The 26,780-nt window shown below is 40.6% G+C and overlaps 1 protein-coding gene across 2 annotated transcripts in view; it reads right to left on the bottom strand.

Moving 5' to 3' along the window:
* Positions 1 to 15,245: 15,245 nt before the first annotated feature.
* Positions 15,246 to 26,780, bottom strand: part of LOC105464762 (Rho associated coiled-coil containing protein kinase 1) — a 156,848-nt gene continuing 145,313 nt past the window's right edge. For both annotated transcript variants that reach the window (XM_011712802.2, XM_011712804.3), the window contains exons 30-33: positions 22,300 to 22,378; positions 21,916 to 22,177; positions 20,722 to 20,929; positions 15,246 to 18,165 (exon numbers count right to left, since the gene is read on the bottom strand). In XM_011712802.2, coding sequence (XP_011711104.1) covers positions 18,162 to 18,165; positions 20,722 to 20,929; positions 21,916 to 22,177; positions 22,300 to 22,378 — 553 coding nt within the window. In that variant the 3' untranslated portion in view covers positions 15,246 to 18,161. The remainder of the gene's footprint in view (positions 18,166 to 20,721; positions 20,930 to 21,915; positions 22,178 to 22,299; positions 22,379 to 26,780) is intronic.

The raw sequence follows: 26,780 nt of genomic DNA, 5'->3' as shown, positions 1-26,780 counted from the left end.
CAATTAACCATCCCTAAAAGTGTATGAATTATTTTCTTAGATAGCTATAATATTATCTTACCTAACAAAGTTAACAATATTTTCTTGGTATTATCTATTTTGTAGACCATAGTCAACTTCCCCTGTTGTTTTTAAAATGGTGGGGTTTTTGCTGGTTTTCTTGTTTGTTTTTATTTGTTGATTATAGTTTTTTTGTTAGAGTTAGGATCCAAATGAGATCCATAGATTACATTTGTTATGCCCTAAGTTCCTTTTGAAATAAAGCTGCTGCCTCTCTTTTTTTTTGGACAGACTCGTGCTCTGTTACCCAAGCTGGAGTGCAATGGAGTGATCTTGGTTCACTGCAACCTTCACCTCCCAGGTTCAAGCGATTCTCCTGCCTCAGCTTCTGGAATAGCTGGGATTACAGGCTCACACCACCACGCCCAGCTAATTTTTAAAAAATTTTTATTTTTAGTAGAGATAGGGTTTTGCCATGTTGCCCAGGCTGGTCTCGAACTCCTGGCCTCAAGTGATCGGCCCACCTCGGCCTCCCAAAGTGCCAGGATTACAGGCGTGAGCCATCGCACCCAGCTGCTGCTGCCTTTCTTTCACCCCACTACGTTATTTTCATGCCATTGACTTTTAGAAAAGCCAGGTAAGCCATTCCATAATTTGAAATGTCCCATATTCTGGAGTTGTTGTTTTGCTGCTTTGTGGCACCATTTACCTTGCTTTCCCCTACATTTCTTGTAAGAGAAATTAGCTGTAGCGACTTGATTACATTCTAGCTAAGCTTTTTTTTTACAGAAATACTCCAAGAATGATGCTGTGTGCTTCACATTTCATTGGATCAGGAGGTGCACAGCATCTGATGGTCCTAGACTTAGTAATGATCAGGAAAGCTTAATGGCAGGGCAGAGTTCAAGTGAGACTGTATGATGATCTCCCCATTGTTAGGCTCCCTGTTGTGAACCAAAGGTATCTGAGACAGGTCCCAATCAATTTAGAAAGTTTATTTTGCTAAGGGTAAGGACAATCCCAAGACACAGCCTCAGGAGGTCCTGATGACATGTGCCCAAGGTGGTCGGGGTACAGCTTGCTTTTATACATTTTAGGGAGACATAATACATCAGTTAATACATGTAGGATGTACACTGGTTCGATCTGGAAGGGAGGAAGGGCAGGGCAACTCGGAGTGGCGGGGAGAGCCTTCCAGATCATAGGTAGATTTTAAAATTCTGATTGCCAATTGGTCGAAAGAGTTATCAATAGCCGGCATGGTGGCTCATGCCTGTAATCCCAGCATTTTAGGGGGCCGAGGCTGGTGGATCACCTGAGGTTGGGAGTTTGAGACCCGCCTGACCAATGTGGAGAAACCCCGTCTCTACTAAAAATACAAAATTAGTCTGGAGTGGTGGCACATGCCTGTAATCCCAGCTACTCAGGAGGCTGAGGCAGGAGAATTTCTTGAACCTGGGAGGCAGAGGTTGTAGTGAGATCATACCACTGCACTCCAGCCTGGGCAATAGAGCAAGACTCCGTCTCAAAAAAAAATTATATATATATATGTATATATATATAAAATTTCATTTTATTTTCTTAAATAAATAATGAGATAAACAATAATTTGTATATCATGTGCTTTGGAGCAAGATTTAAAACACTGAAGCAGAAAATTAAAGTAGACAACTAGGTGGCAGCAATGGAAATATTGGTTTAAAATCTGCTCCTGTGCAGTCAAGTCGTGTCTTAGCATCACAACATGCTCTGTCAAAAATAACAGTGTTCTTGTTTTCCTACTAGCAACTCACCTGGGAACCATAGCAACAAGATGAGAATTGCTCTTCTCCTAGAAACCTACACACATTTTAACAAAGATTGGTGGTGAGCAGGGTGTGTGGGAGGGAAACAGCGGGAAAAGACGTGGACACCCCCCAAACAACAGACTGTTTTTCAATCACATACATTTTATCATTCCCAATTTGGCCGGGCACAGTGGCTCATGCCTGTAATCCCAGCACTTTGGGAGGCTGAGGCAGGCAGATCACTTAAAGTCAGGAGTTCAATTTACTTTTGATCCTCACATTCAGATCTCTCTCTCTCTCTCTCTCTCTCTCTCTCTCTCTCTCTCTCTCTCTTTTTCTCCTTCTCTCTCTCTCTCTCTTTCTCTCTCTCTCTCTCTCTCTCTGTTGTGAGTCTCACTGTCTCACCTAGGCTGGAGTGCAGTGGCGTGATCTCGGCTCAATTCAACCTCCGCCTCCTGGGTTCAAGCGATTTTCCTGCTTCAGCCTCCGGAGTAGCTGGGATTACAGGCACGCACCACCACACCCGGCTAACTTTTGTTTTTAGTAGAGACCGGGTTTCACCGTGTTGCCCAGGCTAGTCTCGAACGCCAGAGCTCAGATGATCCACCCGCCTCGGCCTCCCAAAGTGCCGGGATTACAAGCATGAGCCACATCGCCCGGCCACATTCAGATTTTTTGATTCCACAGAAAAGCTCATCATGTTTAGCCTAATATTTCTTACATTAGCCATTCCTAGACTTTATTTTCCACTAAACACCTATTTGTCAAATCTTTTTTGTTTTTATTCAGATAGTTTCATTAACCGTAGAATTTGCCATAGTTTCTTGGTTTTGCCTGTAATGAATCAGAGCAACCAGCAGCTATAAGAAAAATTTGTGGCCGGGCGCGGTGGCTCACGCTTGTAATCCCAGCACTTTGGGACGCCGAGGCAGGCGGATCACGAGGTCAGGAGATCGAGACCATCCTGGCTAACACGGTGAAACCCCGTCTCTACAGAAAACACAAAAAATTAGCCGGGCGTGGTGGCGGCACCTGTAGTCCCAGCTACTTGAGAGGCTGAGGCAGGAGAATGGCGTAAACCCGGGAGGCGGAGCTTGCAGTGAGCGGAGATGGCGCCACTGCACTCCAGCCGGGGCGACAGAGCGAGACTCCGTCTCAAAAAAAAAAAAAAAGAAAAAAAGAAAAATTTGTTGCTTTTGCCTCTTCTTTTTTTTCCCGGAAACAGCAGCCTGTTTGCAAACCAATCCTTCCTCCTCTTTCAGTGCCGGCGGTTTGTGTGGGTCTGGTGTGACCAATCAGAACACGGCTTCCCTCTGCCTGTAGTGATTGGTTCAACCAGAGACATACGACTCTTTTAATGGGAGGATTTCCCTGGCCCCTGGAATAAGTAGGCAGCAGAGATGCTCTTTGTGCTGAGATTGCCACACTTCTAGAATGTAGGCCTGGCACTGCAGTAGGATGAGGAGACTGTGAGAAGGAGGCCAACCCAAAGGAGAAAAGTGGGCTAGAGGTACAAAGATGCTAGCAGCTTCATTGGAGCTACTGGACTCATGCTCAAAGCTAGCTTTTTCCCTGCACTTTGAATTAAACAAATTTCATGAGTCAATAAGTTTCTTCTTTAGCCAGTGTGTGTTGGGTTTTCCATTTGCAACCAAAAGATTCCTCATGCAAAAAAGTGCATATTGTGAAAATGATTTTCTAACATGAGTCCTATTTTTATGGTTTTCCATACATATTTAAATGTTTTCTGTAATTATGTTTTAGGTACTGAATGATAACATACACTTATTTATTAAAAGGCACATTATTTTAATAACTCAGTTTTGGAAACAAAGCTATATGTTGCAGAAGCATTCAATTATAAATTGAGAGACCTGGGTTTTAGTCTGTTTTGTTCTGTTGCAACTTTATTTATTTAGAGATGATGCCTGGGCTGCACTCAAACTCCTGGGTTCAAGCAGCGTTCCTGCCTCAGCCTCCTGAGTAGCGACTATAGATGTTTGCCAGCAGACCCAGCTAATCACAGTTTAAAACATGAGCATCTTCCTCTCTAGTATTGATATCCTTACTTGAAGAGTAAGTAACTTGAGTTGGACTATCTCTAAGGTCACTACCAGCATTAAAATTAATTCTGTGGCTCTTAGAAATATAGCTTGGACGCCGGGCGCGGTGGCTCACGCCTGTAATCCCAGCACTTTGGGAGGCCGAGGCGGGCGTATCACAAGGTCAGGAGATCGAGACCACGGTGAAACCCCGTCTCTACTAAAAATACAAAAAATTAGCCGGGCGCGGTTGTGGGCGCCTGTAGTCCCAGCTACTCGGGAGGCTGAGGCAGGAGAATGGCGTGAACCCGGGAGGCGGAGCTTGCAGTGAGCCGAGATCGCGCCACTGCACTCCAGCCTGGGCGACAGAGCGAGACTCCGTCTCAAAAAAAAAAAAAAAAAAAAAAAAAAAAAAAAAAAAAAGAAATACGGCTTGGAGGATGAAATGGAAAAAAAATTAAATGGGAGGACACAGAGAAGAAAAATCAAACCACTTTTTTCCCAGCAAACACAGGTATTAATTTTTGGTGCCCGTGTATAAAAACATTGATTTATTAGTCAAAGAAAAAGAAAATAATTCTGTAAGAATACATTATTGTTCCCCTGTATTTTCTGCACTTCCATATGGTAGGATTATGTATTCTCACCTCCTTGATTGCAGACTTGGCCTTATTGAGAGGTGACAACATGCTAGCAGCCCTCGCTCTCGGCGCCTCCTTGGCCTCGGGCGTCCACCCGGCGGCGCTTGAGGAGCCCTTCAGCCCGCCATGGCACTGTGGGAGCCCCTCTCTGGGCTGGCCGAGGCCTGAGCCGCCTCCCTCTGCTTGTGGGGAGGTGTGGAGGCTGAGGCGCGGGTGGGAACCGGGCTGCGCGCGGCACTCGCGGCGCAGTCCGCGAGTTCTGGCGGGTGCGGGTGAGGGCTTGGCTGGCCCCGCACATGGAGCAGCCGGCCGGCGCCGCCAGCCCAGTGCAGTGAGGGGCTTAGCACCCGGGCCGGCAGCTGCGGAGGTTGCACCAGGTCCCCCAACACTGCCGGACGGCTTGCACTGCGCTCGAATTCTCGCTGGGCCTCAGCTGACTCCCCGTGGGGCAGGGCTCAGGACCTGCAGCCCACCATGTCCGAGTCCCCCCTCCACGGTGATGGGCTCCCACGCCGCCTGAGCCTCCGCGACGGGCGCCGCCCCCTGCTCCGTGGCGCCAGGTCCCATTCATCGCCCAAGGGCAGAGGAGTGCAGGCACAGCTCGGGACTAGCCGGCAGCTCCGCCTGCAGCCCCAGTGCAGGATCCACTAGGTGGCGCCAGCTGGGCTCCTGATAGTGGGGACTTGGAAAACCTTTATGTCTAGCTAAGGGATTGTAAATATACCAATCAGCACTTTGTGTCTAGCTCAAGGATTGTAAACGCACCAATCAGCACTCTGCTTTTAGCTCAAGGTTTGTAAATACACCAGTTGGTACTGTGTATCCAGCTAACTTAGAGGGGACTTGGGGAACTTCTCCCTCTAGCACTCTGTGTCTAGCTCAAGGATTGTAAAGGGACCAGTAAGCTCTCTGTAAAATGGACCAATCAGCTCTCTGTAAAATAGACTATTCAGCTCTCTGTAAAATGGACCAATCAGAAGGATGTGGGTGGGGTCAGATAAGGGAATAAAAGCAGGCTGCCCGAGCCAGCAGTGGCAACCTGCTTTGGTCCTTTTCCACACTGTGGAAGCTTTGTTTTTTCGCTCTTTGCAGTAAGTCTTGGTGCTGCTTACTGTTTGGGTACACATTGCCTTTATGAGCTGTAACACCCTGAAGGTCTGCAGCTTCACTCCTGAAGGCAACGAGACCACGAACCCACCAGAAGGAAGAAACTGTGGACACATCTGAACATCTGAAGGAACAAAGTTCAGACCACCATCTTTAAGAACTGTAACACTCACCACAAGGGTCTGCGGCTTCATTCTGGAAGTCAGCGAGACCAAGAACCCACCAACTCAGGACACATTATGACTTGCTATGACCATGAAATGCAAATTGGCAGTGCTAGGTGCCATATCTGGGCGGAAGTGTTGAGAACTAGCTCATGGGTCACCATGTCCTTTTATCCTTTGCCATGATGATTGGCAATATTTGAAAGAGAGACTACTTCATTACCCTACGTCCCAGAGTGAATAGGACACAAATCAAAGTTGCAGCTGACCTATAATGGACACATAGTATGAGGGAGAAATAAACCTTTGTTTTTGTAAGTGGCTGAGATTTGAGGGAGTGATACCACAGCCTAATCTAGCCTTCCAGACCCATGCTGTAATGGTTCTGAAACAAAACTGTATTAAGGTGGTTTTGCAGACCCTAAAAATTCTCAACCACATTGATAAAGTCTTGATTTGTTCTACATATATAAAGTTGAGATAATCACTATAATTATTAAGGTTGAGGCTGGCACTGTTTTAATAAATACAGAAAATTCATACAAGGATTATTTTTCTAAAACGAATGGCTTAGATGCCAACAGTATTACTTAACAGTAGAAAAATATGGCCTGCAATAGTGCCAGTATCACGAGGGAGTCGCATCTGCAGAAGTTCAGTTTAACAGGGAGCTACTTGAGACCTGAAGTGGAGATTTTGTGTGAAATGTAGTTGCAATATGAAATGATGATCTTTCAAAGTGAAGCTGATGATTAGGTGGAACCTGTAAAACCCCGAGGCTTTTTTAAAAAGTGGCTATAAATCCATCAGAAATTGGAAAAGAGGTTAAAAATGTTCTATAGGCAGCAGCAGGATGACACCTGAAGCAACTGTAAAAATTCTGCTTGTAATCATGTATCTTCTTGTACTTACCTTTTAAACGCTAAAATAATGTATTAGACATATAATTAATACATCTGAAGCCTATAAAAATAGAGATTACTATTCAAGGGGCTTTTAAATGGCACATTACTCATTGTGGGGATTTTAAAAAATATTATTATTTTTTACCTAAACAAGCAAGCAGCACTAAATCATTTGTATTTCTAAAATTAATTGCTTGTTCATCAACTTTACCTCATTTTTTCTATAGGGTTACTTTAAAAAAATCCATTGATTTACAGGATTTTTAGAATTTTAACCTTTTTCTCTCGTTTCAAGTATTTTTCTCAGTGACATTTATAGTTTAAGTTTGTTTCTGGAGTTATTTGCCACATAGAAGTTTGATATTTGTGTGTATCATCTGCCAATTGTTACCTTTTTTGTCAGGACTGAAAATTCAGGTGATCTTAAAACATGAGACAGGTAACACAAATATGTGGTCCAGGTAGGGACTGGGTGAAATAGAAAGCATATCCTCTCTCAGAAAACAGTGACAGGGTATTGCTGCTGTGCGGGCCTCTGGCCCTGTGTTACCAAACTTACTGTTGAGAAACAGTTACTGGAAATCAGATTTGTATTTGAAGTATTCCATTTTTTAAATTAGCAACTATTTGCTTGTAACCCCAGCACTTTTGGAGGCCGAGATGGGCAGATTGCTTGACTCACGAGTTCAAGACCAGCCTAGGCAACATGGCAAGACCCCATCTCTACCAAAAATATAAAAAATTAGCTGGGCATGGTGGCATGTGCCTGTGGTCCCAGCTACTAGGAAGACTGAGGTGGGAGGATCACTTGAGTCCAGGAGGCAGAGCTTGCGATGAACTGAGATTGCACCACTGCACTTCAGCCTGGGCAAGAGAGTGAGACCCCATCTGATGTGATTTGGCTCTGCCCCCACCCAAATCTCATTTTGAATTCCCACACGTGTGGGAGGGACCTGACGGGAGGTAGTTGAATTATGGGGGCAGGTCTTTCCTGTGCTGTTCTCAAGATGGTGAATGACTCTCATGGGATCTGATGATTATAGAAAGGGGAGTTTTCCTGCACAAGCTCTTTTATCCTGTCTGCCACCATGTGAGACATTCCTTTCACCCTCCACCATGATTGGGAAGCCTCCCCAGCCACGTGGAACTATAAGTCCATTAAATGTCTTTCTTTTGTAAATTGCCTAGTCTCAGGTATGTCTTTATCAGCAGTGTGAAAATGGACTAATACAGTAAATTGGTACCAGAAGTGGGATGTTGCTGAAAAGATACCGGAAAATGTGGAAGCAACTTTGGAACCAGGTAAGGGCAGAGGTTTAAACAGTTTGGAGGGCTCAGAAGAAGATAGGAATATGTGGGAAAGTTTGGAACTTCCTAGAGGTTTGTTGAATGGCTTTGTCTAAAATGCTGATAGTGATATGGACAATAAGGTCCAGGCTGAGGTGGCCTCAGATGGAGATGAGGAACTTTTTGGGAACAGAAGCAAAGGTGACTCTTGTTATGTTTTAGCAAAGAGACTGTCAGCATTTTGCCTCTGCCTTAGAGATTTACTGAACTTTGAACTTCAGAGAGATGATTTAGGGTATCTGGTGGAAGAAATGTCTAAGCAGCAAAGCATTCAAGAGGTGACATGGGTGCTGTTAAAGGCATTCAGTTTTATAAGGGAAGCAGAGCATAAAAGTTCAGAAAATTTGCAATCTGACAATGTGATAGAAAAGAAAAACCCATTTTCTGCAGAGAAATTGAAGCTGGCTGCATAAATTTGCATAAGATGTTAATCCCCAAGACAATGGGAAAAATGTCTCCAGGGCATGTCAGAGGCCTTCACGGCAGTCCTCCCATCACAGACCCGGAGTCCTAGGATAAAATGGTTTTGTGGGCCAGGCCCAGGGTCCCCATGCTGTGTGCAGTCTAAAGACTTGGTGTTCTGCATCCCAGCCACTCCAGCCATGACTAAATAGGGCCAAGAGACAGCTTCAGCTGTTGCTTCAGAGAGTGGAAAACCCAAGCCTTGGCAGCTTCCATGTGGTGTTGAGCCTGTGGGTGCACAGAAGTCAAGAACTGAGGTTTGGGAACCTCGGCCTAGATTTCAGAAGATGTATGGAAATGCCTGGATGCCCAGGCAGAAGTTTGCTGCAGGGGTGGGGCCCTCATGGAGAACCTTTGCCAGGATAGTGCAGAAGGGATGTGAGGATGGAGCCTCCACACAGAGTCCCTACTGGGGTACCGCCTAGGGCCACCATCCTCCAGACCCCAGAATGGTGGATCCACTGACAGCTTGCACTGTGTGCCTGGAAAAGCCACAGACACTCAACACTAGCCATGAAAGCAGCAGGAAGGAGGATAAACCCTGCAAAGTCACAGAGGCAGAGCTGCCCAAGACCATGGGAACCCACCTCTTCCATCAGCGTGACCTGGATATGAGACATGGAGTCAAAAGAGGTTACTTCGGAACTTTAAAATTTGACTGCCCCACTGCGTTTTGGACTTGCATGGGTCCTGTAGCCCCTTTGTTTTGGCCAGTGTCTCCCATTTGAAATGACTGTATTCATCCAATGCCTGTACCCCCATTGTATCTAGGAAGTAACTAACTTGCTTTTGATTTTACAGGCTCATAGGCGGAAGGGACTTGCCTTGTCTCGGATGAGACTTTGGACTGTGGACTTTTCAGTTAATGCTGAAATGAGTTAAGAGTTTGGGAGATTGTTGGGAAGGCATGATTTTTTTGTTTGTTTGTTTTTTGTTTTTTCTTTTTTTGAGATGGAGTCTTGCTCTGAGTCCCAGGCTGGAGTGCAGTGGTATGATCTCAACTCACTGCAACCTCTGCCTCCCAGGTTTAAGGGATTCTCCTGCCTCAGCCTCCCAAGTAGCTGGGATTATGGGTGCCCACCACCACACCTGGCTAATTTTTATATATTTAGTAGAGACAGAGTTTCACCATGTTGGTCAGACTAGTCTTGAACTCCTGACCTCAGGTGATTTGCCTGCCTCAGCCTCCCAAAGCCCTGGGATTACAGGCATGAGCCACTGCACCCGACTGCATGATTGGTTTTGACATATGAAGACATGAGATTTGGGAGGGGCCGGGGGTGGAATGATGTAGTTTGGCTGTGTCCCCACCTAAATCCCATCTTGAATTCGGAGGTAGTTTAATCATGGGGGCATGTCTTTCCTGTGCTGTTATTGTGGCGGTGACTCCCACGGGATCTGATGATTATGTAAGTGGAAGCTTTCCTGCACAAGCTTTCTTACCTTGTCTGCCTCCATGTGAGACAAGCCTTTCACCCTCCACCATGATTGTGAAGCCTCCCCAGCCATGTGGAACCGTAAGTCCGTTAAATGTCTTTCTTTTGTAAACTGCTCAGTCTCAAGTATGTCTTTATCAACAGGGTGAAAATGGACTAATACACATCTCAAAAAAGATAAATTAGCAACTAAACAATATTTTAAAAATATGGTATGAGCCTAACAAAACAAAGAAGGCTAAATATGACTAAGGTCCCTTACTAGTTCTAATCATTTTCAATTAGTTGTTTGGAACATTTTTGGTAAGCAATCATATGACTGGCAAGTAATGATGGGTTTGCGGCTTCTTTCCAATACGTGTAATATGTATTTGTGTTTTGCTGCATTTATCTCAGAAAAATGTTGAATAATAGTAGGAATCCTGGTTGTTTCTGACTCTGAAGTTTCCTTAATTACGATGTTTGTTCTAGGTTGGCCTGCCTCTCTTATAGTTAAAGGAGCTATTGATCACATAAATAATTTGTAAGAATAATATGATGAACATGAGAATAGTTGAGAGTTTCTACTTTTTGAGTATTTGTGGTGCAAGTGTGAATTAATGTAATAGATTCATTCATTAAACAAGTGAGCTAATGAGAAATACAATTTCAGGCACATGATTATGAAGATGTTCCCTTTTTTCTATGACAGTAAATGCACTTTCTTGAAAGCCTGGTTGGAATAGATATAACATTATGATACAAAATATTTTAACCTATAGTTTGTTTGACAAAGTTTTTTTTTATGTGAATATATTCTGTTTAGAAAGTACAAAAATAATGAAGCTGATTTAAAACCAATTACAGTGTTTCTACAATAAGCATTACATGAACAAAATGTTTAAATGTGGGAGACAACTGTTACAACAGTTCTGCTTTACTATTTCCTGTAATGTAAATACTCTTCAGATTGTAAATGATATAAATAATATTGATGAAATAACAAGTTATAGAGGCAGGGCTTGGTGGCTTACATATGTAATCCCAGCACTTTGGGAGGCCAAGGTGGGAGGCCTGAGCCTAGGAGTTCAAGACCAGCCTGGACAACAGTGGAACCCCATCTCTACAAAAAATAAGAAAATCAGCCGGGCATGGTGGTACACGCCTGTAGTCCTAGCTACTTGGGAGGCTTAGGTTGGGGGGAGGATTGCTTGAGCCCACGAGGTCGAGGCTGCAGTGAGCTGTGATCACACCATTGCACTACAGCCTGGGCGACAGAGCAAGACCTTATCTTAAACAAAAACAAACCAAACAAAAACAAAAAAAAGTCAAGTAACAGAGTATTACATGTGAAAAGTGTAATGCCATTTATATAAATGTAGAAGCCATATAAAACAGCTTTATATAGATACAAGGGTTTTAGCAAAGGGATAGAATACAAATGAGAATAATACACATCAAATTAACAGCAGTTATTTATAGCTTTTAAGGGGGAAGGAAAGAGAATAGAACTGGGAAAGGAAGTACACAGAAGTCTTTGGTTAAATCTGTAATTTTTATTTCTTTAAAAAAAGCAATTTAAAGGAAATATAAAGACAATATTTGCTCATTCTGGGTAGTAGGTATAAAAATGCATTTTATATTTTTTGCAGAATTAAAAAATATCAGTATTGAATGAACTTAGTAAAACAAATGAGCCCATACACAAATAGCAGTGTTTAATGAAGTATAATTATATGGATAATTAGAATAACAATATGGTATACAGGACCTAGGAATTCTTGTTGAATAGTCAGAACCATAGAAGTGAGCTGTAGTTGACATAGGATGTTATGTATATATGGTGTAAAAAGGAAAAATAAAAATTTCTATAGTAGCAAATATTAGTTTCTGAATATTATGAAATGACTACAACATATTATATATATCCAACTGAACAATGCCTACAGATGAATTTTAGTGAATAAAGTTTCTGTTAAGTGACATTATCATAAAGGAAAAATAATAGTGTTCATAAAGCTCATAATTCATTTAATGTTTCCTTTATGAAGTGTAGTCAGCTAGAGGCTTTCAGTCCAGTAAAAAATGACACCTATTATTGTATTTGTGTTATTTTGTATTGATAAAATGTTCATTTATATCTATATTTCTGCCTACTATAAATGCACAATGAGTTCATACTATAAAGTTTAAAAAACCAAGACATTTTTTCCCTACCATGACAGTGAAAGCAAAGTTTCCCCCCCTAAATAATATATTACAATATGTGAAATATACTAATGCCCAGTAAAGTAAGTCAGGATGGAAATTCATGACTGTTTTTTATTTCAGCTGTAAGTTAGTTTACCTTCACATTCCATCTAGAAAATTGAGGTTTACAGCTGTGTGCCCTAGAACAGAATATTATGTATTTTATTTATTGAGACAGTCTCTCTGTCACCCAGGCTGGATTGCAGTGGCACCATCATGGCTCACTGCAGCCTCAACTTCCTGGGCTCCAGCAATCCTCCCGCCTCAGCCTCCCAAGTAGCTGAGACCACAGGTGCATGCCACCATGCCTGGCTACTTTTTTGTATTTTGGTAGAAACAGAGTTTTACCATGTTGCCCATGGCTGCTCTTGAACTACCTAAGTGACCACTGGCCTTGGCCTCCCAAAGTGCTGAGATAACAGGCGTGAGCCACTGTGCCTGGCCTACACATTTAAAATTGTCCCATCATAAAGTAGGGATGTTAATACCTATAGTTGGTAATACCTTGTAGAGTTGAGAATAGGATACTTTTTGTAAAGGTGAAAGTTAAGTTTTAACCTTGAAACATCTTAATTTCAAGATCTTGAGGTTAATAATATAGTGGAAACATTTTTTTTTCTTTTCTAGTTTTGACCTCCTTTATGCCTACTCTAAGATGGCCCCTCTTGTGATCAACTGACATATTTTGAATAAGAATTAGGCCTCAGGAGTTAGCAAATGTGTTGCACATAGCACAGAACTTACATCAACCACCACGAATGACACCTTGGCCAGAAGTGAGTAAATCTAAGAAACATCCATTCAGGCTGGGCACAGTGGCTCATGCCTGTAATCTCAGTACTTTGGGAGGCCGAGGTGGGTGGATGACGAGGTCAGGAGTTCAAGACCAGCCTGGGCCAACATGGTGAAACCCCGTCTCTACTAAAAATACAAAAATTAGCTGGGCATGGTGGCAGGCGCCTGTAATCCCAGCTACTCGGGAGGCTGAGGCAGGAGAACCGCTTGAACCCGGGAGGTGGAGGTTGCAATAAGCCGAGATCGCACCACTGCACTCCAGCCCGGCAAGGCAACAGAGCAAGATTTCATCTCAAAACAAACTAAACCAAACCAGAAGCATCCATTCAGCCTAAGTAGAAGGAAGATCCAAAATATTTCCTTTTACCCAGCTGGGTCCATATTACATTTCTGCCACGTTATTTGGTTGTAGACTTTTTTTTTTTTCTCCAGATGGAGTCTTGCTCTGTTGCCCAGGCTGGAGTGCAGTGGGGTGATCTCGGCTCACTGCAAGCTCCGCCTCTTGGGTTCACGCCATTCTCCCCCCTCAGCTTCCTGAGGAGCTGGGACTACAGGCACCCGCCACCACACCTGGCTAATTTTTTGTATTTTTAGTAAAAATGGGGTTTTACTGTATTAGCCAGGGTGGTCTCGATTTCCTGACCTCGTGATCTGCCCGCCTTGGCCTCCCAAAGTGCTGGGATTATAGGTGTGAGCCACTGCGCCTGGTTGGTTGTAGACTTTCTTAAACAACTAGTCTAAGTGAATGTTAGATTCTACACTCACAGTTATCCAGGCAAATGAACTACTTAACTAAATTTAATAGCCAAACCATCCTACATGGTACAATAAACCAATTTATAGGATTAACATATAACTGTCACTTTATTCACAATCTTTGAATTATACAATTTATTTCTAAGCATTTATATTTTTTCCCTTGAATCTCCAACATCTCAAATACTTCATGGGAAACAGGATAGCTTGGGAGAAAGTATCATATCTTAATTCTCATAAGACAATTCATTAACATTTGGCAAAAGAAAGGAGACATTTAATCTCTTTGTGTGTTAGACTTGCAATATGTAAAGTGGAATTAATGTTTTTTCCTACCTCACAAAAATCTGAGTTACATATACTTTGGAGATAATCCATTAGAAAACACAGCTAACTGTTAATAACAATTATGAAGGAATTGGTGGGGTAGGGTGGGGTGGGGTTTAGGAAGTGCAGACTGACTTTCTACTAGAATATTCTTTGCATTTAATTTATTGCAATAAGCATAGATCTTGTCCAGAAAAAAACACTAAAAGCATAAAGATTTGGCAGTAAATATATCTAGGGCATTGAGCATGGCTTTATATATACATACTATCCAACCAGAAATTGATTTGAACAGTAAACATTATAAAAGCAAAGAACAGTTATGATTAAGATTTCCAAGTGTCAGGCCAGGCACGGTGGCCTACACCTGTAATGAGAGAGTAAAACTGCTTGAGGCTAGGAGTTAGAGACCACCCTGGGCAATATAATCTCATCAGATTGTCAGAATACGACTATTTATTAACCTAATGATCAAGTTTAAAAATCATTTGTTTATTTAAAAAAAAATTCCATTTATTTAGGTCTTTTTAAACTTCTCTAAATGTCTTATAGTTTTCTTGGTGGAGGTCTTAACATCTTTCAGTAGATTGTTTTTAAATTTATATGGGAATGCAGCCAGGCGCAGTGGCTCATGCCTGTAATCCCAGCACTTTGGGAGGCCAAGGCGGGTGGATCACCTGATGTCAGAAGTTCAAGACCAGGCTGGCCAACATGGTGAAACCCTGTCTCTACTAAAAATACAACAATTAGCCGGGCATGGTGATGGGCACCTGTAGTCCCAACTCCTCAGGAGGTTGAGGCAGAAGAATTGCTTGAACCTGGGAGGCGGAGGTTGCAGTGAGCCGAGATTGCGCCACTATACTCCAGCCTGGGCAACAAGAGTGAAATTTAGTCTTAAAAAAAAAAAAAAAATTATATGGAAATGCAAAGGGTCAAGAATAGCCAAGCCAATTTGGAGGGATTACAAAGTTGGACTTCCACTATAGATATAAAATCTTATTATAAAGCTACAGTAATTAAAACTGTGATATTGGCAAAGCTAGAGAAATACACCAATGGATTGTTCACCTGAATTACAATGCAGGAAAGAAGTCTTTTAAATGAATACTGCAGTACCAACTGAATATCCATATGGGAGAAAGCCGAAAAAATACTTCTTGATCTCTACCTCACAAATGAATTCCAGATTGATTGTAGAACTGTGAAAGTAACTATGAATTATAAACTCAAGTAACTATGAGTTTGAGTTCTTTTTTTTTTTTTTTTTTTAATTTAAATGAAGGGTGAACAGGTTAATTTAAGCCGAAACCCCAAATGACAGGTGATCAGAGTGAACCTGTGAATAATGACAGTGGCTATGTTTTCTTTGTAGCCCAAAGCTGGATGGAGTCCCTGGTCTCAGAGAAGCTTACAGGTGCGGGTGCAGGGGCTAACTCAACGCTGAACTTTCATTCCACACTCCTAGTGTGTCCTCCTGCAACAAATTAGAGAGAAAGCTAGAAGCTGTATTTCTGACTTTCTTGCAGCTAGGGGTCTGGATGATTTAGTTTTGGCCAAGTTGATGCACCTAGAGAAGGCAGGTGTGAGATGCAGGCTGTGCTAATGCCAGCAAGCAGGGTCATGGAAGTGCCTTTTCTGAGGTTCTTAAGTGGCAAGAGGAATGGTACAAAGCAACTAACTGGGGGTAGATCGTAGCAGGCCTGACAAGTGTTGCAGAGAACCAGCAGTGGTAGTGTGGCTTCCTGATTACGGCACTATCTGGACCCTCTCAATATTGGTATACTTGGGAGTGAGTGGTTTCCTGAACTTAGAAGAGGAAGCAGCTCTCCTGGTTGACCCAGTTCTGCAGTGTCGCATTGGGAGTGATTCCTCAAAGCTCTCTCAGTTCTCAACAACTCTAAGTTCAGATTAGCATGTCATTTAAAAAGTCTTCTCTTGCTTAAACTAATTAGAATTAACTGTTTCTGCAACTGGACCTTAATCTATTAGGTAATGGTGATGAGTCTGAGAAGGTAATAAGGACACTGTCAGGAACTGTGCTGAGATTTTATCCTAATTGCATGCTGCTGGTCACAGTTTCATGGATCCTGACAACAGAGATGAGACCCCTGGGTCAGAGTCAGATGCCTTCATTCACAGCACAGCAAAAGCAGCATGAGTTTCATGTTCCATTAGTTCCCTTTGCCCTCCAAGTCTCATGTGGGCAATGCATAGTGGCCCAGGTGGGTGCTGAGCACACAGTGGGTTTGCATTATAGGTGGGAGACGTTATCTTTATTATACTGGACAGTAAAAGAACCCGACATCCTCTCAAGGGAGACACTCTATCTTCCAAGGCTGTTCACTACATAAATATCCTTAGAAAAGATAGTCAAAAGAAAGATTGTCAGAGCCTCTGCTTCCCTGATGTGCAGAAATGCAAGAGACCCACGGAGAATTGTTTTCCAACACACATTAGTCAGCTTTTCATGTGAACTATACCCACTCTTGTTTTAGAGCCCAAGACCACGTTTTATCTTTTAAAAATATACTTTAATCTAACCGTGGAACTTAACAAACATTTATATACAATCAGAGACTAATTTGAAGTATGTTTTCCATTCATTTCAGCCATGAGAAAACACATTGCAGTCAAAATTAAAGATATCCATCCATAAATTACTTTTATTTCTCATTAAATGAGCACAGAGTCATTAGTATATTAATAACAGATATGTTTATTATTACATATCCATCAGTGCGGCTTTCAATACCACTTGAAACATGCATATCATCCTAGAGACGATCAGTTTTCCAGTGCTTCTTATCTGATACACATTACTGCAAAGCCATTATAAATTACTGAGGAGGTATTTGGTTAAAAAAATAAACAATAAATCATACTGTCCATATGCATCAACTCTTGTTACTGGACAAGAGTTTAACAGTATTTTTCTGGTAATTCCTATGTTAACTGGAAAACATCATGGATGTATTGCCATATTTCCTTTTTATATTGGTGCAACCTTCTACGTTTTTTGCAGAGTTTTATAAAGTCATTATTGTAGCAGGTAGTTTGATGCAAAGATTGTACTCAATTTATGAAAGTCCAACAAACTTCTAAATATTTTAAATTAAACCAATTATCAATGAAAAACTCACTGACACACATAATTTTTTGAAAATACATTTTTTGACATTTCTATACTTACTCATGGCAGTAAAATAATTATCTCAAATTAAGGCACTAAAAGGACAATGCAACCCCCATTGAAAGTGTTCTAAGAATAATTTACATTTCAAACAGTGCATACATTTCTTATATGTTTGTTAACTTAATGTCTTTATCATTTAAAACCACAAAGAAATACATTACACAATTATAGAAATGATGTACCCCACAAAATGCTTTTAAACTTGGTTCTTTTGTACAGTTAGTTTCCTAATGTCTCTAGTAGTAAAATAACTCAATATGGCTTGGCAAAAATGCATAGATTAAATGTAATTTTTTTGTCCTCTCCCATTCCCCAAACTTGCTGAAACATATACAGTATTTTCTAAAGCATAATGAAAGATATTTAATTTCTCCATCAAGTCCACCATGGGCAATCAACAGTAAGGCTTTTAAATTCTACAGTGAGGGCACTGAAGTTCAAGTGATATCACTGCTTTCTTAAAATAGTTTTGTATAGTCTTGCAAGAGCACAAAAACTTAAGTCATTTAAAAAAACAAACAAACAAAAAACTTCAGTTTGTCTCATTTTGAGATATTTTCTTTACTCCTTCCATGAGCTGATCTTGATAGTGATGGCCGTTCCACATGAAAGTGAAAGTCCCTTCCTCTTACTCATATGAGGAAAACTCTGTTCTATCACGACTGACAGGCATTTTCTTATAAATCCAAAAAGGCAGCACCTTTTAAAAAAAATATATCTACCTAAGCTTTCCCCCAATGGTACTTGCATTACATAGTAATAATTAATCTAATCTACCTGTAGGCAAACCCGCAATAAAAAAAAACCCCTCAGTGTGTTGTGCCAAAGCAAGGACAGAATAACAGCAATCTTAACCCTGAAGCCTGTGATATTTGTGTCAAAGAAACAGCCTGTCTGCTCTGCATGGTTAAAGAAGCCTGGTTTATCAGGTAGCATCCCACACGACTCCACAAGGCACTCGGTCACATGGTTAACTGTTGAGGAGGGGGAAAAAAACTAATTTAAGAAATGCACTCTGTTTAAGAATACAAGAAACAAACATTAGGAGGAAAGGTAAATATACATTATCTTTACATACAATTAACAATTACACAAAATTTGAGAAACAAGGAATAGGAAAAATATACTTAGTATTCTCTCCTCTTTGTTTCTGCACATTTTCTTACTCAGCTATAATCCCATTTCAAATCACTTTAGATCCAGTTTACACCCTATGTTCAGGAGAAGGCTGACATAGCATTCTACAGAATTAAGTTAGCAGTGATGTGGTAATACCTGGCATAGTGTGGTGGCTGAGAAGGAAAGGATATAAGTCATTTCAAAGAATTAGGCCTGGTTACTGACAACAGGGAATGAACAAAAGAGATGAATTCAAGATGGCTTTAAGCCTGCTTGGAAGATGTGGGTGACACTGGCAGCGAGGCCAATCAGTGTTAGGTCTCAGCTTCTAGATTCAAATGGCCCTATTTATCTAGGGAGTACACTCTAGGGAAGCTGGTATGTGGTAGAATAGAGGCTTTGGAATTGGACAACATAGGCTTTAGAATTGGACAGAAATGGCCTCCAATCCATTGGCTCTGTGATTGAGCAAACTGCTTAATTTCTCTGAGCCTTATTTACTAATGAGTAAAATGAGAACTTAATGAGATGAGATTTCATAATTTCTCTCCAAGAAAGAGTTAATTGCTGGGTGTGGTGGCTCATGCCTGTAATCCCAGCACTTTGGGAGGCCCAGGAGGGTGCATCACCTGAGGTCATGAGTTCAAGACCAGCCTGGCCAACATGGTGAAACCCCATCTCTACTGAAAATACAAAAATTAGCAGGGTGTGCTGGTGTGTACCTGTAATCCCAGCTACTCAAGAGGCTGAGGTGGGAGAACAGCTTGAACCCGGGAGGCAGAGGTTACAGTGAGCTGAGATTGTGCCACTGCACTCTGGCCTGGGCAACAGAGCGAGACTCTGTCTCAAAATGAATGAATGAATGAATGAATGAATGAATGAATGAATGAATGGTTATGCCTTATAATTGTTTATCATGGCATAAAAGATATTTTTGGAAAAAAGTCCATCAAAAATATTTAAACAGCCAGGCGTGATGGCTCATGCCTGTAATCCCAGCACTTTGGAAGGCTGGGGCAGGCAGATCACTTGAGGTCAGGAGTTTGAGACCAGCCTGGCCAACATGATGAAACCCTCTCTCTACTAAAATGACAAAAATTAGCCAGGCATGGTGGCATCCATCTGTAATCCCCGCTACTTGGGAGGCTGAGGTCGGAGAATTGCTTGAACCTGGGAGGTGGAGGTTGCAGTGAGCTGAGACAGTGCCGCCACTGCACTCCAGCCTGGGTGACAGAGTGAGACTCTGTCTTAAAAAACAAAAAAAAGTTAAACAACAAAAGAAGTAGGACTTAACTGGGAAGTTTGTTTGTAATAACATAGTTACTGATATGCAGCCATAAAAAAGGATAAGTTCGGCTGGGCATGGTGGCTCACACCTATAATCCCAGCACATTGGGAGGCAGAGGCAGGTGGATCATGAGATCAGGAGTTCGAGACAAGCCTGGCCAACATAATGAAACCCCATCTCTACTAAAAATACAAAAATTAGCCAGTCATGGCGGCATGCACCTGTAGTCCCAGCTACTCAGGAGGCTGAGGTTGTGGTAAGCCAAGATCACGCCACTGCACTCCAGCCTGGGCAACAAAGCAAGACTCTGCCTCCAAAAAAAAAAAAGGGGGGGGGGGTGGTGAGGGGATAGGTTCATGTCCTTTGCAGGAACATGGATGAAGCTGGAAACCATCATTCTCAGCAAACTAACACAGGAACAGAAAACCAAACACCACAGGTTCTCACTCATAAGTGGGAGTTGAACAATGAGAAAACATGGAGACAGGGAGGGGAACATCACACACCAGGGCCTGTCGGGGGGTCGGGGGATTAGGGGAGGGATAGCATTAGGAGAAATACCTAATGTAGATGATGGGTTGATGGGTGCAACAAACCACCATGGCACATGTATACCTATGTAACAAACCTGCAGGTTCTGCACATATATCCCAGAACTTAAAGTATAATAATTAAAAAAAATAGTCACTGATAATACCAAATAATTTTGTATGTTGTGATAGTATGGGAAGTTAACAAAAAAGGGAAAAACAATCTTGGTTTTTGTAGAAAAACTATGCCAACACAGTTAAAAAACAGAAAAGATGATTAAAAGTTTTATATGAATTTCTGCATTAAAAAAATTAACAAGTTGGTTAAAGCATTAAGGGCTAAAACTATGCCATGTACAGCAACTTATGACAATAAAATTAGACACAGAACTAAATAAATATAATATTGCATGTATTATTATTTTTAAATTCTAACAAGAATAAGTCAAACTAATTTATAAAGTCACTGCAAGTCATATACAAAGACCTAAAAATGATGCCCTCTGTGGTGAAAAGAATTAGATTTCTGATTTTAATAGATGTTATCCAATCATTTTCACATTGTTAAAAAGGTTAGCATTTCAAATCCTTACCTAGTTTTTCCAGATGTATTTTTGACCACTTTCCGGAAAGACTGATTTGCAGTGGATCTTGTAGAAAGTGTTCGAGGGGAGGCACGAACAAAACCAGATGGTGGATTCTTAGGGATTTTCTTTACTAAATGAGTTACCCATTTTTTTTGTTCATCCTGAGAACATGCTAACAGCAGCATATCTCTTGCTGATGTTACGTCATAACTTACTATGTTAAGGAGGAAAAAAAAGCATAATTAAAGTCATATCTTTTTTTAAATCCAACCTATCAAATGCATAGTTTTTCAAGTTCTTAAGATTTTAAAAGTTTTAATATGCTTAATTAAGCATGAACAATATCTCATTCTCCTTAAATAAGGATAAAATTTAAAAATAAATTAGTCAAACTAATAAAGTAAAATCAGAAATATAAAAAAAAAGTAAAACAAATAAATGTATTTAAAGAACATACGTTTCTTATCTGAAAATAGCTATGGTCTGTATTCTTTCCCTCAAGCTACCTCTGCTAAACTAGAAAATATTCTGTCTATGATACAGCATGCATGCTGATCCAGGCAGTGAATGCCAGACAAAAAGAAGAGGAAAAACTAAAGGGCGGAATAGAGTAGAACTCACCTGTTGCTCTCCTCTCCAACTTGGAGTAATTTCTTAGTGGCATGTTTGGTTTTTTTGTTTGTTTACAAGGGGGTGATTCTCTTTAAAAACACTGTTGGCCGGGTGTGCAATGGCTCACACCTGTAATCCCAGCAATTTGGGGAGGCCAAAGCAGGTGGATCACCTGAGGTCAGGAGTTCGAGACCAGCCTGGGCAAAATGCTGAAACTCCATCGCTACTAAAAATGCAAAATTAGCTAGGTGTGGTGGCATATGCCTATAGTCCCAGCTACTCAGGAGGCTGAGATAGGAGAATCCCTTGAACCTGGGAGGCAGAGGCTGCAGTGAGCTAAGATCACACCATTGCACTCCAGCCTGGGCGAGACAGAGTGAGACTCTATCTCAATCAATCAACAAAAATAAATAAAAACATTCTTAAAAGCTAAATCTGTAAATAGCTGCACATTGCTCCACTAGTGTCAAAATATTACTTTTTATAATCTCTTTTCAACTTGGTATAGAAATTAATACACATAAGTTATTTCATTGAGACTTAAAACTAAATTTATTATAAGTTGTAACAATAATTGCCATACCTTACCTTTACATGGACAAATTAAGTCCTCTTTCTTATCTAAGTGATCTCTGTGGCACTTAACATGGCATCTTCGACACTCTAGGGCAGGGGGTGGCTTAAAAACATGCCAGAGAGGTTTGGCACAGGCATCACAATTGGCAGGAAAGTGGTAGAGTGTAGGAATAAACTCATGGCCTTTGTGATTCTGGAAATTAGTTTTTTCAGCTTGTTGTACTGGTTCCATCTCTACATCTTTTCTACATTCACCTTCATTTGCATATAGTATCTACATTCAGGAATGGTGAAAGGAAAAGATTTTAAAAATCTTAAGCATTGGTAAATTTTACATTTACTTCACAAAAACACTTAGGACTTAGATCCTTTAAAATTATAACTTCAGATTTTTACCTGGAATATTTTAGGAATTTCTTCAGTTTCAGCTCTATACACATCTCCTTGGGTTACAGGTCTAACGTGAAACAGTTTACTAAAATGAAAATAAATATAGGCCATTTACAAAAACTCATTTATTGTAAAAGACATTTCATTAAAGAGGACATACAGGTGGTAAATAAGCACATAAAAAGATATTCAACATCATCAGTTATTAGACAAATGCAAACTAAAACCACAATTAGTGTCACTACACATCTATCAGAGTTAAAAAAATATAAAAATAGTAATAACACCAAATGCTGGTGAGAATGCGGAGAAAGTAAATCACTCATATACTGCTGATGGAACGTAAAATTACAGAGCCACTCTGGAAAAGAATATGGCGATTTCTTAGAAAACTAAACATATGCTTACCATATAACCCAGCAAATTGCACTGTTAGGCCTTTAATTCCAAGAAACAAAAATTTATTAAAAATTTTATATCTATTTAAAAAAACCTCCACATAGATGTTCACAGGAGCTTTATTCATAATAACCAAAACCTAGAAACAACCCAAATAAATGGGTACGCAAACTGAGATACATCTACACTATGGAATACTACTCTGTAAGAAAAAAACAAATCATACGTGGATTGATCTTAAGGGAATTATACTGAATGGGAAAAAAGCTGATCATAAAAGATTACACATTATTTGATTCCATTCATATAACACCCTTGAAGAGACAAAATTATGGAGATGGAGAATAGATTAGTGTTGCTATGGATTAGGGAGAGGTGGAGGAAGGAAGCTGCCTTTTGGCTACAAAAGGAGTAGCACAGGGATGCTTGTGATGGAATTGTTCTGTATTTTGAGTGTGGTGGTGGCCATATGAATCTATACATGTGAGAAAGGCATACAGATTGGAAAGAAAGAAGTGAAACTCATTATTTGGTGATGACATGATTGTATGCAGTTGTCTCGTGGTATCCGTGGCAGATTGGTCCCAGGACCCTGGAGGATACCAAAATCCTCTGGGGATTTTGAAGAGAGAAAGAGAAAGACAGAGAAGGTGAGGGAAGGAGGGAGGGACGAGACAGGAAAAAAAAGAAAAGATAAAAAAATGGTGTAGTATTTGTATATAACCTAAGTACACCCTCCTGTATATTTAAACTTGTCTCTAGATATAATACCTAATACGATGTAAGTGCTATGGAAATTGTTATACTATATTGTTTAGAGAATAATGACAAGAAAACAAATCTGTACATATTAAGTACAGACACAACCATAGTAGGCCTAACTACATTTTTAATCCATAGTTGGATGAATATACAGATGCAGAACCCACAGATACAGAGGAATGACTATGTGTAGAAAAGCCCTGTGGAATTGACCCCAAAACCCCACAACCCTATAAAACTGTTAAGTGCAAAGCAAGATTAAATGATTCAAGGTCAATATATAAAAACAAATACTGTTGGAACAACCAGATACCTATGTGGGGGAAAAAAAGCCAACCTGACCTAAACAACTACCTCTTACCAAACACAGACCACAAGAGGCAGAAAACATTTTAAAAATTGGTACACTGATCCTCATTAAAAGACACCATTAAGAAAATCAACAGGCAAGCAACAGATTGGGAAATATTTGCATTACATATTTCTAACATAGGATTTTTATTCAGAATACATATAGAACTCTTAAAAACCAATCTTAAAAACATAAGCAACCGAATTTAAAAATGGGCAAAAGACTTGAAAAAACTTAAGAAAAGATACACAATGGCTAACAATGACATGAAAGATTCTTGCTATTATTAGTTATGAGGAGAATGCAAATTAAAATAACAATGAGATAGCATTTAGCATCCACTAGAAAAGCTAACACAGATCTATTTTATAATCCAGGATTCCACTCCTAGGTATTTACCCATGAGAAATGAAAACATAAGTTTAAAAAAAGGAATGCTCCTAAGTCTTACTCACGATAGCCCCAAATTGGAAGCAACCCAAATGTCAATCAACACAAAAATGGATAAACAAATTCATACAATGCTATACTATTCAGCAATACAAAGAACAATCAATACATACAACACCACAGGTGCAGGATGAGTGAAAGATGCTAGGCACAAAAGTGTACTGTTTAATTCCATTTATATGAAGTCCTAGAACAGGCAAAACTAATCTTGGCAATAGAAATCAGATCATGGGAAGAGGCACAAGTGAGCTTTCTTCTTCTTTCTTTCTTTTTTTTTTTTTTGTGAGATGGAGTCTCGCTCTGTCACCCGGGCTGGAGTGCAGTGGCACAATCTTGGCTCACCGCAACCTCTGCCTCCTGGGTTCAAGCGATTCTCCTGCCTCAGCCTCCCAAGTAGCTGGGATTACAGGCATCTGCCACCATGCCCAGCTAATCTTTTGTATTTTTAGTAGAGACAGGGTTTCACCATGTTGGCCAGACTGGTCTCGAATCAACTCCTGACCTCGTGATCCTCCCACCTCGGCCTCCCAAAGTGCTGGGATTATAGGCATGAGCCACTGCACCCGGCCCAAGTGAGCTTTCTTTATAAATTAAAAAATATATATCTATATTCTTTTTTCAGAGACAGGGTCTTGCTATGTCACCCAGGCTGGTCTCGAATTGAACTCAGGCCAACCGCCCACCTCGGTCTCCCAAAGTGCTGGGGTTAGAGGCATAAGCCACTGTGCCCAGCCACAAGTGAGTTTTCTAAAGAAATACAAATTTTTTTCGTCTCGTATTGAGTGGTGATTGCATGAGTGTTTACAACTGTAGAAAGTTACTGAACAGAACACTTAAGATCTATGAACTTTATTGTGGGAAATTATACCTTAATAAAGAGAGGAAAGAAATCTCTCATCAATCTAAAAAGTATTTAACTTAGTTGAAAGATAATATCTTTCATATAAGTGTTTATTATTTCACTTAAGCTGATAATTTAAATTTTGACAACTAAAGCTTTTTCTTTAAAAAAAAAAAAAAGAAAAGAAAATATGAGTATTCTCTAGTACTTGCTTAATTCTTTTTACATTCTAACTATAACCAGCTCCACAAATACTTAATTCCAAAGGGATGGCAATACTTTATTTTATATATATATATTTCTTTTTTTTTTTTTTTGAGACGGAGTCTCGCTCTGTCGCTCAGGCTGGAGTGCAGTGGCGCGATCTCAGCTCACTGCAAGCTCCGCCTCCCGGGTTCACGCCATTCTCCTGCCTCAGCCTCCTGAGTAGCTGGGACTACAGGCGCCCACCACCGCGCCTGGCTAATGTTTTGTATTTTTAGTAGAGACGGGGTTTCACCGTGGTCTCGATCTCCTGACCTTGTGATCCGCCTGCCTCGGCCTCCCAAAGTGCTGGGATTACAGGCGTGAGCCACCGCGCCCGGCATATGTATTTCTTTTAAAAAGCAGTTACCATACTTGACTTTGAATTTATATTTTGTTGCATGTTTTGCCTTTTCTCCTACTAGTCGGTAAGCTCCTTAATTATGGAATTTACTCATCTTTATACATACTGCATAATCTATGATAATATAAGCAACAATAAGAAATGATTTTAGAATGAATATAAGGAAAAAATACTATATTATAGGCCTCTTTGACCTATCACTACAAAAGAACAGATATATTTATATTTCCCCTTAATAATGACCAAAGAATCCTACACAGCTGTTCTTTGATATCCATGGGGAATTGATTCCAGGAACTCCAAGTATGCTCAAGGCTCTCATATAAAATGGTGTAGTATTTGCATATAACCTAGGCACATCCTCCTGTATGCTTTAAAATCATCTCTGGATTACTCATAAGACATAATACAGTGTAAGTGCAATGTAAACAGTTGTTATACTGTATTTTTTTTTAAGAAATTTGTATTTTTAATTATTATATTGTTATTTTTAATTTTCTTTCATATATATATATATATATATATATATATATATATATAATTTTTTTTTTTTGAGGTGGAGTTTCGCTCTCGTGGCCCAGGCTGGAGTGCAGTGGCGCAATCTCAGCTCACTGCAACCTCTGCCTCCCGGGTTCAAGTGATTCTCTTGCCTCAGCCTCCAGAGTAGCTAGCTGGGACTACAGGTGCCTGCCACTGCGCCCAGATAATTTTTGTATTTTTAGTAGAGACGGGGTTTCACCGGCCAGGCTGGTCTTGAACTCCTGACCTCAGGTGATCCACCCGCCTTGGCCTCCCAAAGTGCCGGGGTTACAGGTGTGAGCCACTGCACCTGGCCCTCTTTCAAATATTTTCTGTCCACAGTTGTGGATATGGAACCCACTGATACACAGCTGACTATACGTTTTGAAATGCTCTCTGAACTTAAACTACTAAACACTTGAAATAAAAAATTTGTCTTCCAAATAATAAGTATATACATTTTTTCTTCTCACATTTTGCTAAAGATTTAATATAATGTCAACATTTATGCTTAAAAAAAACAGAAAAGTAGGTAACAGTGTTGAAGTAACACAAAA

The sequence above is a fragment of the Macaca nemestrina genome, chromosome 19 (assembly GCF_043159975.1).
Source record: "Macaca nemestrina isolate mMacNem1 chromosome 19, mMacNem.hap1, whole genome shotgun sequence".
Classification (NCBI taxonomy): Eukaryota; Metazoa; Chordata; class Mammalia; order Primates; family Cercopithecidae; genus Macaca; species Macaca nemestrina.
This window is presented reverse-complemented; position numbering and strand designations above follow the sequence as displayed.